Raw genomic sequence first — 12779 nt, 5'->3', positions numbered from 1 at the left:
GGTTGCACTTATTAAAAATATTATAAAAAATATTTCATTTATATAAAATATATATAAAAAATTACAGATAAATCATGTTAACCTATAAAAAAATTTAAACACTCACAATATAATTAAAAAATAATTGTTATTCAACAAAGGCTAAAAAACCCAGAAAAATCACAGAGAAGGAATATTAATTAAAAAATAAATTTAAAAATTATTTACAAAACACATATTAAAAAGCCATTAATATAAAAAATAATAATTTTTTTTTTTTAAAAAAAAGAAACAATAAGGCTAGGCATTGTTGGGCTTAGTGTGTCAAGCCTATTGTGTGGCCCAATTAAGGAAAGGCTCATGCGGACCTTTATATTTTTAGTTTAATGGGCCAGATTTACGTGTCGTTTAAAATCCTAGAATCCAGCTACTAGTGTGCTCAGAAAAATAAAGTTCTTTTTTTATTTGGAAAACACATTTTCAACGCATTTTACTCAAAACACATGTAGGAAAATACCCTAAAAACCTTGTTAGACTAATTCATTGCTTCCAAAAATCTTAAAAAAAAAAAAATCTCGGAAACATGAAAATCAACCTGAATACCAAAAATTTTCTTGAGCTTATATATATATATTTTAGGTGTTTTCAATGGAAAAAAAAAAAACCTAATACTAATCCCGTCATTTGGAATATTTTAAATCAAGGGTTGTTTTGATGACTAAATGCTTTCTCAATGACAACTTTTCTCTTTAAATTGTCAGAATTCAAATCCCCTTTTATCTCCTCCATTCAAAAAAAAAAAAATTTGATGTTAAAATATATTTTTTAAAAATTACTGGAACTAATTAACCAAATAGTTTAAAAGATGAAAAGATTAAAATGAACTTTTTAAATAAATTATACACTTGATATCTATTTTATCTGTTTTTATTGTTTGAGTAATCTGTTTTTCAATTCAATACTTTCACCTAAAAACTATGCAAATTGATTTTAATTTAAGCTCAAAATAACTCAATTGTGAAAAGAAAAAAAAAGAAAAAATAAAGATTTTTTTACATGGTTAGTGTAATTCTTTAGGCTTACTCTCTTCTTCTTCTTCTTCTTTCTCACAATTGCTAAATTTCAGATATAAAATTTTTATTCCTTCTTCTCATTAAAATATAAACGACACTAAGAAGAAAATTGAATAAATATTTGAAGGACTCAATTTATTGTTATCCAGACACCTACAAGTGGCCTTTTGAGGTTAACAAGGAGCTTTTGTATTTCGGCCATTCAATATTTTTATAGTGAAGAAAAAGAAAAGCTTTTTTTATTGACATTTTAAACAACACAGAACACAGGAGGACATTCTTGTAAATGAAATCTCTGCTGGTAACATAACCATCACAAAACCCAACCGTTTTCAGTTTTCCAGCGAGCTCTGCCACTTCTTTCTTCATGGCTTCCAACCTCTCCTTCACTGCCATCACTGACTTTCCGCTTACACTTGAAAAATTCCCAAATCACCCTCAAAGAATCCATCCCTTTCCTCTTCTACCTCTCAATACCTCTTCTGAGTATGGCTCTTTTAAGTGCTTTGCTAGCTCTAGAAGAAGGATGGCATCACCTTTAGTTGCTCATGCGGTGAAAGAAGAAGTGATTGATCAGTCGCCGAATTCAGAGGCTACCCTTGACTCTGAAACCACCCCTCCTTCTTCCTCCAAGCTTGTTCTCGTCGTTGGTGGCTCTGGTGGTGTCGGTACGCACTTATAATACCCTGCCACTGATAATGATGCGTTCACGTGCAAACAATTTGTGGTCTAATGGTACTGTTATTTATGAATTAACAATTTGTGGTATTGTCTTTAGATCGTGGGGTGTGAGTAAACCTAGCTGTTATAGTACACTAATAATGATGTTCATAATGAAGATATTTGATTTTGATTAATTACACGTTCATGTGAATTTTAATCATATTTTCATGTCATTTTTTTCTTCTCTAAAGCTTGGAGAGCACATGATTAATGATAAAAAGCTAAAGACCTGCAAAAACAGTTTTTTATTTTAGATATAGAGACTTTTAGATAATGAAGTTAATCGTATCTTTAGATCGTGGGGTGTGAGTAAACCTAGTTGTTATAGTACACTAATAATGATGTTCTAAAATCTCAATAATCAAGATATTGATGTTGATTAATCACATGTTTATATCAATTTTAATCACATTTTTAATTCAATGTTTTCTTCACTAAAGCTTGGGAATTAGATGATGATTGGTGATAGAAAGATCGAAACCTGCAAAACAGTTTTTTTGTGAGATTTAGAGATTCTTATATGATAAAGTTAGTGATTGTTTAATAAAAGATTGCAATAAATAAAAGAATAAATTTTAAATTTCAAACACAAGAGTGTTGTTTATGTTTTTGTATGATAAATACTTTGTAAATTAAAGTGTGAATACGAGAAAAATCGTAAACACTTTAATTGGTTGATTCAAGGATCATTTATAACCTCTGAACCTTGTCATGTTGTTTGAATAAAAAGATTTAAAATATCATTTTTTCTTGATAGTATTAAAAGATGATAAGTATCAATTACAAAACATTAATAATGAATACATATCATTTCCATAACATTAATAAGGGACAAATATCTCTTACACGATATTAATATTGACAGGAATACAATGGGCTCGCAGAAGACTTTTATACACCTAGAAGTGTTGAGATATGAGTATTATTGATTTTTATATTTTATGTTAAAAGTCGTAAGAATAAACAAATAAAGCCTTATGACCCAACATGAGGCCTCTAATGATCGTCATGCTCATACCTACCTGGACTTGGTACGATGCTAAGTCCACGGGTGATGATTCTGGCTGCTTGTTAGACCCATGTTTGCTTGGACTAAGCGCGTAACTAAATATAAGGATGTTGGGTCCGACGTCTCATCAAATTCATATTCACTTGGGTTCAACGCATAGCTGAATCTAAGAACACTGGGTCTGTAACTCACCAGATCTATGTTCATTTGGACTCAGCACGTAGTTGAATTCAAAGATGTTGGGTCTAAAAACAAGTGAGACCCATGTTATCTGGTCTGATATTCTGTCAAGTCTAAATATATTGAGTTATCACTCTCTATTTCATGTCTTTTGATACGGTCTTAGGCTAAAAAATTAAAATTAAAATTAAAAATACATCAACTAACATTTTGTAATTTCATGAAATGATTGATACTTGTGGTTGATTGAATAGTTGTTGCTAGCTGTTAGTGATAATGCTTGTGCTAAAAAGATATCAATCCGTCATAGATTTGGGAGGAAAAGAAAAGGAAGTGAAACTGAACTTCCTCATTAATTAAATTTCTCTTGTTTTGTTGCGTGAGTTGAAAAGAAAGGGCAAAGTTATAAATTGTATCTTTTACCGTATATTATTGATTTATTACACGGCTTTGTTGTATCTGTTGACTTATGTTACAAATTTTGAAGCAAGATTTTGCATTTCTGTATTTTGATTTCCTCCCACAAGTGAGAGGAAATTTTTGGCGACCCAAAAGGAAATCTATTTTAGCTCAAACTGCATTGCCTACTCCCATTTTCCTCCACTTCCTCCTTTCCCCTCCTTATTTTAGCTCCCAAACTTAATATTAAACTTCCTCTATTTTATATCCTATACTGCCCTTCCACTTGCGTTGATAAAAAAATCATGTTTTCCATGAAGGGTATCTGTTGTCTGCAGGACACTATTTTAACATGCAAGTTTTAGCACAGGTATTGAATTTGTGAGGGATTTTGTTGTGCACTCTTCGGAGGAATTTAACCTACTAGTTAATTCGTGCTATTGCAAATGCATGGTTGTGGCCAAGCCTTCGAACATTATATGATGAAATAAACAGGTAAAACATGCGTCACATTTGGAACTTATGAAGGTACATTACGGGGCTTAAGTAACTATAAAGCTGGGGGAGGGGGGATGGCTGGATTTCAAGTCCCTTTACTACTTTAAGAACAGGGAACAACATAACTGTCACGCATTTCCCTATCTTTTATCAAGGCAGGATCATTTTGGTTCCTGTTAAACTCCGAATTATCAATAATGCAGTTCTTGTGACCGATTCTTTGTTTACATTTTACTGTTAGATAGTTTATTAAGTTAGTGTTTGGTTTCTGTTTCAGAACAGAATAGATAGAGATAATGAGACATGTTTCATGTTCTTCATGTTTTGAAAATATATAAATTTACTAAAAAATAATCCGAGAGACATATTATGTCTCTGTCTCTTCTGTGTTTGTTTTTTAATGACCCACGGTAACTAAATGCTACCTACAGTTTTCTCTACTACATTAAATATTAGCATTTTGCTCCCTTTTCAGGGCAGCTTGTAGTGGCAGCATTGCTAAACCGGAATATTAAATCACGTTTGTTACTGCGAGATCCGGAGAAAGCAGTAGCACTGTTTGGCAAACAAGATGAGGAGAAAATGCAGGTGCCTATTTTATCTGTTGATTGATCCTTCTTTCCTGATCATTATCACCTTATACCATTTTCATTAGCATTCTGGTGCATACAAATTCCTCGCTTCAAACTTGTTTTCTTTCCTCAGGATGTAAAACTTGATCATAAAGAGCTGTTAAAACTTTCTAGGTATATAAAGGAGACACTCGGAACCCAGAGGATCTAGATCCATCTTTGTTCGAGGTTTGTGTTCATCTACCTATATATTTTTTCTCATATTTCTGGAGGATGCCAAAAATGCTTGGCTAGTTTACAATCTAGTTATTAAAGTTTTGTAAATTTATATTGCAGGGAGTCACACATGTGATCTGCTGCACTGGGACAACAGCTTTTCCTTCAAGGCGATGGGATGGAGATAATACACCAGAAAGAACAGGTCAGAAGTTTACCAGCTGCATATTATTTTGAAAGTGTTTAACTTTCTCATCTCTTCAACTCATGAAAATACATACACAAACACACTCCATCTGACAGAAGTTTATGCCTACATTGACTGTGTTGTTTTTTCTGAAGATTGGGAGGGTGTCAGGAATCTTGTTTCTGCATTGCCCTCAACACTTAAAAGAATTGTTCTTGTTTCATCAGTTGGTGTAACCAAATTCAACGAACTACCATGGAGGTGAGAATGAGTTGTATTTGCAGCGGGCCTATAGCTTGACTGTGTTTGAAATCAATAAATCAAAGAGTTGATTACATTAAGCAACAAATGAAATAGTAACGTCATTTCTGATTATCCATCTAGAAATACTTAGTTGTAGCAGGAACAGTTTAACAATAGTTTCAAGGTATTTGGCTAATTGAAGCTTACTCCATATAAAGTCAAGCCTATCTGGGTGGTTGGGTTGGCACACATTCATTAGAGTGAGATATTTACACTTCAATTTGGCTTCTAGACCAGCCCTTTGTTTCTAACCTTGCAATGTCTTGGGAGCCTGTATAGGCTAGCATATTTGAATAAATGTAAGGATTCATCTTTTCTTCAGTCTCTGGAAATATTTGAAATCCTGCTTAAAGTGGATATCAATCCCTGGGCTTCTTTTTTCTAACAAAACAAATGAAACACCTGCTACCATGTTTTGTCTTGGATTAAATTCATTTGTTTCATATTGTCTCCTTGCAGCATTATGAATCTTTTTGGCGTTCTCAAGTATAAGAAAATGGGGGAAGATTTTGTTCTCAAATCTGGTCTTCCATTTACTATAATAAGGTTTGGAAATACTTTACCCCCGCTTGATGTTGGAAACTTAGAGATTTATTTTAGGAACTGCAGAAGAATTTTAATTTGCAGCGCAAGCCTATATGTTCTTACATGTATGTTTTCAGACCTGGTAGATTAACAGATGGACCTTACACATCATATGATCTAAATACCTTGCTCAAAGCTACTTCTGGGCAAAGGCGTGCAGTTGTCATTGGTCAAGGTACACAATCTTGTTGTGTTTTTAAGATGGGGATTCTATAATCCAATGGTCATTTTACTTTCTGGTGAATAAGGTGCTACGAGGAGGGGGGTTGTGGTGTTCATTGTTATTGCTATCTTGGGATTTTCTTTTCATTCTTCATTTGGGATCTGAAGTGTGCAGCTTGGAATTTAACACTACATTGCGACAACGACTCTATCATGAACCTACATTCCTTAGGATGAACTGAACATAATAAAATATTTTTTTATACGAGTTTAATGCTTGATAATTATACTGGCTGATATGCATCAAAACTATCTTGTTGGGTTATTTCTCTAGTGTTTTTTCGTGACCATTGCCCAATGATAAAATCCATTCTTTTCTCATCATACCATTTTCGTAATTTTTAAAAAATGCTGGTACCTTGGTTTTCTCAAGCTTCATCATGAATTAGATGATAACAGAATCCTCTTGTAACAAGATCTTTTGGGATACAATTATGTCAATCTTTCCATTGCTGAAAGTGGCAGCACTTCTTATGTTTTGTATGCCTTGTTTGCATCCAACAGTTCTGATATCCCCTCTCTTTCACATGATTCTTCTTTTTATTGAATTTTTATCTGGGTTTGCAGGAGATAAGCTTGTTGGAGAAGTTAGCAGAATTGTGGTAGCTGAAGCTTGCATTCAGGCATTGGACATTGAATTTACCGAAGGTGAAATTTATGAAATCAACTCAGTTGAGGTATGTTTGTAATGAAAATTATTCCGTAACTTTATGGAACAATAGAGTAATAGGTTGACAAAAGTTTCAGTCCAAATTGTTTTCCCTTTTAGGTGCCCATAGAACCTGCTGTCGATTTATCATGTTGATAAGGTGCATACTATTGCTATATGGCTTCAAGGACCTTTTTTTTTCCCCCCTCCTACCATATGGCAAGTGATGTGACCTTACTCCTGTGTGGTGAATGTATGAAGGCACATTCACCACCTTTGACAACTAGATCACTTAGTCTGTGATATCATTCAATCACTAAATTTTGACGAGGTATAATTTGTTTCCGCTCCATTTGTGTGTATTCCTGCAGTCCTTTCCAAATCATCCTTGTTGCCACATTGTTGTCTGGTTATTTTTTTTAATTAATATGAGTATCCGGACCAGCTTTTGTGTACTTCGACTAATGTCACAGGCTCTGAAGTTAACAGCCATATAAGCCTCCAGTGACCATTATATTAACAACCACAGGGTTCGAACTTGAAACTGCAGGGGAGCAAACCCCTTGATCCCAACCAAATTATTGTCTAGTTATCTTTAAAACTATCTCTTGTGGACATATGATTTGAGGAATTGCTTCATTATTGAACCGAAGTTATTGCTTGTGCAGGGAGAAGGTCCTGGATGTGATCCGCGAAAGTGGAAAGAGCTTTTCAAAAATCCTCAATCACAATGATGTCCTCCGATGAGAAATGTAGAGAGAAGTATACAAACTATATACACTGTCCAGTTGAATCTGATGACTTTCCGAGCTTGTATAGTATTCTTCGTTGTTTTAACAACTAAAGACAGGCATATGCACAATCCTGTGAACACAGAAGATTGCATCACTACTTTGTTGTTAATGTTAATGAAAAGCTAAAAGGAGGGGTCATTTTTTTTACAACTGGAGAAATATCTATGGTGTCATTATGCAAGAGTCATGGTCTAAGAAAGAGGAATCTCTGTGGATACAAGAGACAAGTTCGAGAGGTCTCTTCTTTTCTTCCTTTATCTGGTGTGGTTCTTTTTGAGTGTTGGATTTCGATTCAAAAGTAATGGAAACAACCCTTCCTTGGATATTAGTCATAGGAATATTCAATTTTTAAAACAACTTGATTCCACCAAAAATAATAAACAGAGAGAGGAAATGCTTGGCAAAAACAGTACTGCCAGGATTGAATGTGTATTTATCCATAGAAATGCCTAACCAAAGACAAACATTATCTACAGAAATGTAATCGAAAGGAAAATTAAACAATGAACTTGAAAAGGAGAAGTTTTCCCCGAATCTGGAGATTTGTTCTAATTTGGTTGTCCCTTCTTTCCATCCAATCCATCATCATTAGTGCCATCCCCTACTATTTTCTTCCAGAACCAATGGTTCTGGAAGAGGATATATATCTCCTCTATTGGAACTTGCTTTGTTTCTGGAAGGAGAAAGAAGATGAAGCTGCCCATGAAAGCGACCAAGCCGGCAAAGATCAAAAAGATCCCATAACGAAGATGGCAGAGAGACACGAGAAAGCATTGTGCTATCAAAGCTGTGAAGATCATGTTGACACAGACAACAATGCTTTGGCCAGCTGACCTTGTCTCCAGTGGGAAGAGCTCGCTCGGAACCAACCACCCTAGAGGACCCCAAGACCTTCCATAAGCAAAGCAAAACAAGCAAATGATAATGACGAGGAACACGCTGATTGCTTTCGGGAGATTTACTCCTTGTCCAAACTTCAGGGCCAGAGTTATAGCCAAAGCCACCTGCAGATCAAACAATTGAGTTAGTATTCAGAGCCGTAGAGAAATGCTAAAGAATCGATTGAGGCTTGGCTTGTTCGGTTCCTCTAATTACCATGTAGCAGAACATCTCAATACTAGCTTCAATAAAGAAAGTTCTTCTGCCAAATTTGTCTACTAATGCCATTGACGTGAGGGCTCCGACAACAAGTGCACCACTGGTAATGACAGATGAATAAAGAGAAGTTCCTGACCCAAAACCCAAGCTTTGGAAGAAGACAGGAGCATAGAAGAGTATAGAATTCATTCCAGTGAGCTGTTGAAACATTGGGATTCCCAGAGCGCCTATTATCAATTGTGGGCGATTCTTCCGTGTAAGAAGATTCCTGAAAGGGTGCTTTATGGCTTTTGCTTCGTTACTTGCATCAATAAGATCAGCAAACTCAGCGTCAACGTTAGTTGTACCTCTAACTTTCTCCAATACTTTTCTGCCTTCTTCTAATTTTCCTTGTTCTACAAGGCTGTTGGGGGTCTCAGGAAGGAAAAGAGCACCAACACCCATTAAAATTGCAGGGATTGTAGCTGAACCAAGAGATAGCCTCCAACCCCATGGATGGATTTTTTCAGTTCCGTAATTTACAAGGTTTGCCACAAGGATCCCCAGGCAGGTTGTTAATTGAAACAGCTGATTATATCGGCCACGGGTTTTTGCAGGAGCCATTTCTGACAGATACAAGGGAACTGCCTGTACCATTAGAACAAAAATGCTGTAAGAAAATTAAGAGGCATGCTATAATACTTTTTTAGCTTAGGGAGCATTAAGCATACCTGGTTGCTGAATCCAATGCCTACCCCAAGAAGTAATCTTCCTATGATCAGCATTGCAATATTCATTGCAAATGCATTGATAATAGCTCCACAAAAGAAGCTTAATGATCCACAAATTATGCTTGCTTTCCGGCCTTTACTTCTGGTCAAGTGGGATGCTGCAAATGTGAAAATAAGGGCCCCAAAGTACAATGAAGATGTAAATAGTGTAAGTATCTGGTTGTCATATTTGCAGTAATCGGTCTCATGGAGATGCTGCTGCTTCCTTCTATACACTTGTGGAAAGAATTTCTTTAAGAAATCATCCATGGAAGTCACTCCACCTGAAACATCCATTCTCATGGTAAGCTATCGTCTTCTTTTGCAACGAGTGTAGAGTGGGTTTTGCTTGAACATGAACCGATGTGCAATGCAAACATTCTATATCAGCATATTAAATCTACTTTGAACTATGAACGGTTTGTTAATTAAAAGTTACTTACAAAAGTAACCTGTTCTTGGTTTTTTTATAGAACGAATCAGGGTGAAGCTGGGGTCCTACCTATATTCTGATCTCTAGATATTAATTTCTATGATCTTGAGAGAGGATATCGTGCAAATATTCTAATCAAAATGAAAAATACATGTAATAACTAAAGTTTCTGTTTCATCAGTCTGCATGCACAATTTCGTTTAACCAGAAAAGTCTTAACACCATACATGTACATGTATGTATAATCTGCCATAACAGTTTTCTCCAGAAAACATTTTGCCTATTTCAATTCCCTTGCAATTATCAGATTGAAAAGAGAAGCAAAGAAAAGAAAGATCAAATGATGGGGCTCATTTGTGGTGCTCTTCATTTGTAGAGCCTGCCGCGCCTGTAAACCAACTTGTCTCCAAATTGTTTAACTTTTTGGTTCCTCATTGCTCTTACTAATTACTATGCAGATGATGATAAATCCACGAGCCAAGACCACTACCAATTTCATTATATTCTATAGTGAAGTTGCTCATGTTTTAATAAGAGAAAGGCATCTAATTAACTAATGTTTGGACAGATATTTTGTACCCACGATCCATATACATAAAAGATAAGGCTAAAGCTTTAAAGACTGGTCAAGAAACACAAGAAGTAAAAGAGATACTAACCGGATACACCAAGATCATACCCAAAAAGGGACCCTCCCATTGCTGCAACAAGGCAAGAAAAGATGAAGTAACCAGTGGTTTTATACTCGTAGAGATGAGCCCTCTTTAGGGTTGCTCCATCAGCAAACGCCCCTCCTGCCATCGCGTTCTCTCTACTGTTCTCCCTCTCCCTCTCTTCAAAATTCTGCTATCAGAACATGAGAGGACACTAACTGGAATGGGAAGGAGAGTAGAGATATAAAGAGAAAATCTGTTGTCTGTTTTTGCAAGTCAACTGCTGAGGTGCTTGCATTAATATTCAATATTCTATAAACAATCAAATTCAAATATATCTAATAAGCTTTGTTTAATTCCTTAAAAAAAAAAAAAATCTTTTGTTTTTTACGTCTACGGAACAAGGACAAACTTTCATGAACTGTTGATAACTTAGATTATTGTATTTATTATTATTATTGATATGCACATCTAACAACGTATATATACATATATACCAAGAGGGGATGTATTTTTTAATATAATTCTGTTGCTGAGACTGTAGAGTTTTCCCAGACGATTGCAAAAGATTAAAGATGAGATTAGTGACGGTGAAGTGGAATAGAACTTAACACCATGGGAACTCCTTGACATGGATAAGGAGGGATTGCCAATTTGTTCCTTAGATGACGGGATTAATTTCTTTTTCTGGGCCAATGGATTCATAGCTTTTTCTTTTCTTTGACTAGGATTACTGGTTCTTGAAGTCATCACATCAACCTTATCCATGTTATTTTAGTGGTTTATAATTGAGGTTTAAAGTATACAGCACCCACTTGCAAATATATTTTGGTAAGTTGTTGTTTATAACAATAAAGAGTCCATTTTTCTTCACAGATGCCAACTATGTCTAGCTGCATTGTCCATGTCCGTATTCGCTATTTGATGGCGATAATGACAGGCAGGGTGGACAGGGAACAGTGGACGAGGCCAGATAAAACAATTCCGAGTGTAGATGCCGACTCTATTTACTTGTACAGTATAACGATGTTTTTGTCTTCCTCGTGGAAAAAAAAAAACAATTGAAACTAGTTATTATCAAATTGGTTAGGAGTGAGTATATTTTTTTTCTATTTTAAAATTATACAGAATAGACTGAAATACTTATAAAAGCAAAAAATCCGATACCGATTTTTTAGGGCAATTTGGTATTTTTAAAATGGAATTTTTTTGTTATTATCATGTAAGACAATAAGTAATTTTATATGACTAGATATAAAAAAATATTGTGAAATAACTAAAATGTCACTGAAAGTTAATAAATTAAAAATGGTTTTTAATTGTTTTTTTTTTGTCTTTTCACAAGATTTTTACGTTAATATGATATTAGTTATAGAATGATTTGGTATTTGGATAAAAAAACATCAGAGACACATGGAAGGCAACCACACTATTTTATTATTTATATTAATTTTTATTTTTATTCTTTTGATTTTTTGAATCCTTCTACTAATTTGTTTTTTCTTTTCAATTTCACATTTCAGTTAAATAAAAATTTTATTTTGTATTTCGGTTTTGATCCTTGGTTTTTAATTATATATTTTGTAATCCTTCTGTATAATTGAAATTTTTTTTTAAAATATTTGATTGATTGAGAATTGAATTTCATAATTATTTCAATTATAGTGTTTCGAGTCTAATAACCCAAGTCACAAGTTTGAAAATCTAACAAGGTTTTTTTTTTTAAAAAAAAAAAAAAACCTTATAATAATGATTTTTATTTTTTTATCGGGTTATTTCAATCTCAAGAAACGAATCATGAATTAGGCAGAATATCTGAAGTTGTCTTAACCCTGATTACCAAGGTTACATGTTTATCATACTAACTTTAGTTGACCATAATTGATTTTTTATGTCCATTTTTTTTTTATATAGTTTCATTCTTATGTATTTAACAAGTTGTGAATTGAGATACATCATTTATATTCTCTTGAAAAAAAAATCCTCAAAGTTATCTAATTTTTTTTTAAAATTAGACCTATTTATTATTGTTTTTTTTATTTAATTGAAATAAAACAAGTTGATCCAATGGTTTGTACTATCAAAGTCATGTATTTTTTCTCTTTTCTTAAACAAGTGTCTAGACATTATTTTTTATATAAAAAGTAATCCCACCCCACGGGAAATTGCATGAGTGCTGAGGCTAGTCTTTATCCAAAAAAAAAAAAACTAGTGACGAAGAAAGGATTCAAAGATTTCAGCAAAGTCAAACTTCTGGATATTTTAAACATGCAGTTCGTCTGTAATCTTGGCCTTGTTAGTTCAAATTTTCAACACAGGATCATGTTCACTGGACTGGAGCTTATCTAGTGAATATGAAAATAAGATAATTTTGACTATTCCTAAAGAGGCCCACTGCTACTCTGAAAACTGCATCTAACAGTCTCAAATTGAAGTGAGAAACTTTCCAGGACAATA

General features: G+C 34.1%; 2 protein-coding genes across 2 annotated transcripts; one reads left to right on the top strand and one right to left on the bottom strand.

The window, feature by feature from the left end:
* Positions 1-1300: 1300 nt before the first annotated feature.
* LOC118032977 (uncharacterized protein At5g02240) lies at positions 1301-7642 on the top strand. Its single transcript, XM_035037789.2, has 9 exons — positions 1301-1720; positions 4337-4449; positions 4608-4661; positions 4770-4854; positions 4992-5097; positions 5599-5685; positions 5802-5899; positions 6514-6623; positions 7264-7642. The coding sequence occupies exons 1-9, from the start codon at positions 1420-1422 to the stop codon at positions 7327-7329; spliced, it is 1020 nt and encodes a 339-aa protein (XP_034893680.1). The 5' UTR covers positions 1301-1419; the 3' UTR covers positions 7330-7642.
* Positions 7643-7783: 141 nt separating this feature from the next.
* On the bottom strand, positions 7784-10917 carry LOC118032976 (sugar transport protein 14). Its single transcript, XM_035037788.2, has 4 exons — positions 10329-10917; positions 9198-9520; positions 8485-9114; positions 7784-8393 (listed from the first exon to the last, which is right to left on the bottom strand). Exons 1-4 carry the CDS (start codon positions 10468-10470, stop codon positions 7938-7940), a joined length of 1551 nt encoding a protein of 516 aa, XP_034893679.1. The 5' UTR covers positions 10471-10917; the 3' UTR covers positions 7784-7937.
* Positions 10918-12779: the final 1862 nt, after the last annotated feature.

The sequence above is a fragment of the Populus alba genome, chromosome 1 (assembly GCF_005239225.2).
Source record: "Populus alba chromosome 1, ASM523922v2, whole genome shotgun sequence".
Lineage (NCBI taxonomy): Eukaryota > Viridiplantae > Streptophyta > Magnoliopsida > Malpighiales > Salicaceae > Populus > Populus alba.
This window is presented reverse-complemented; position numbering and strand designations above follow the sequence as displayed.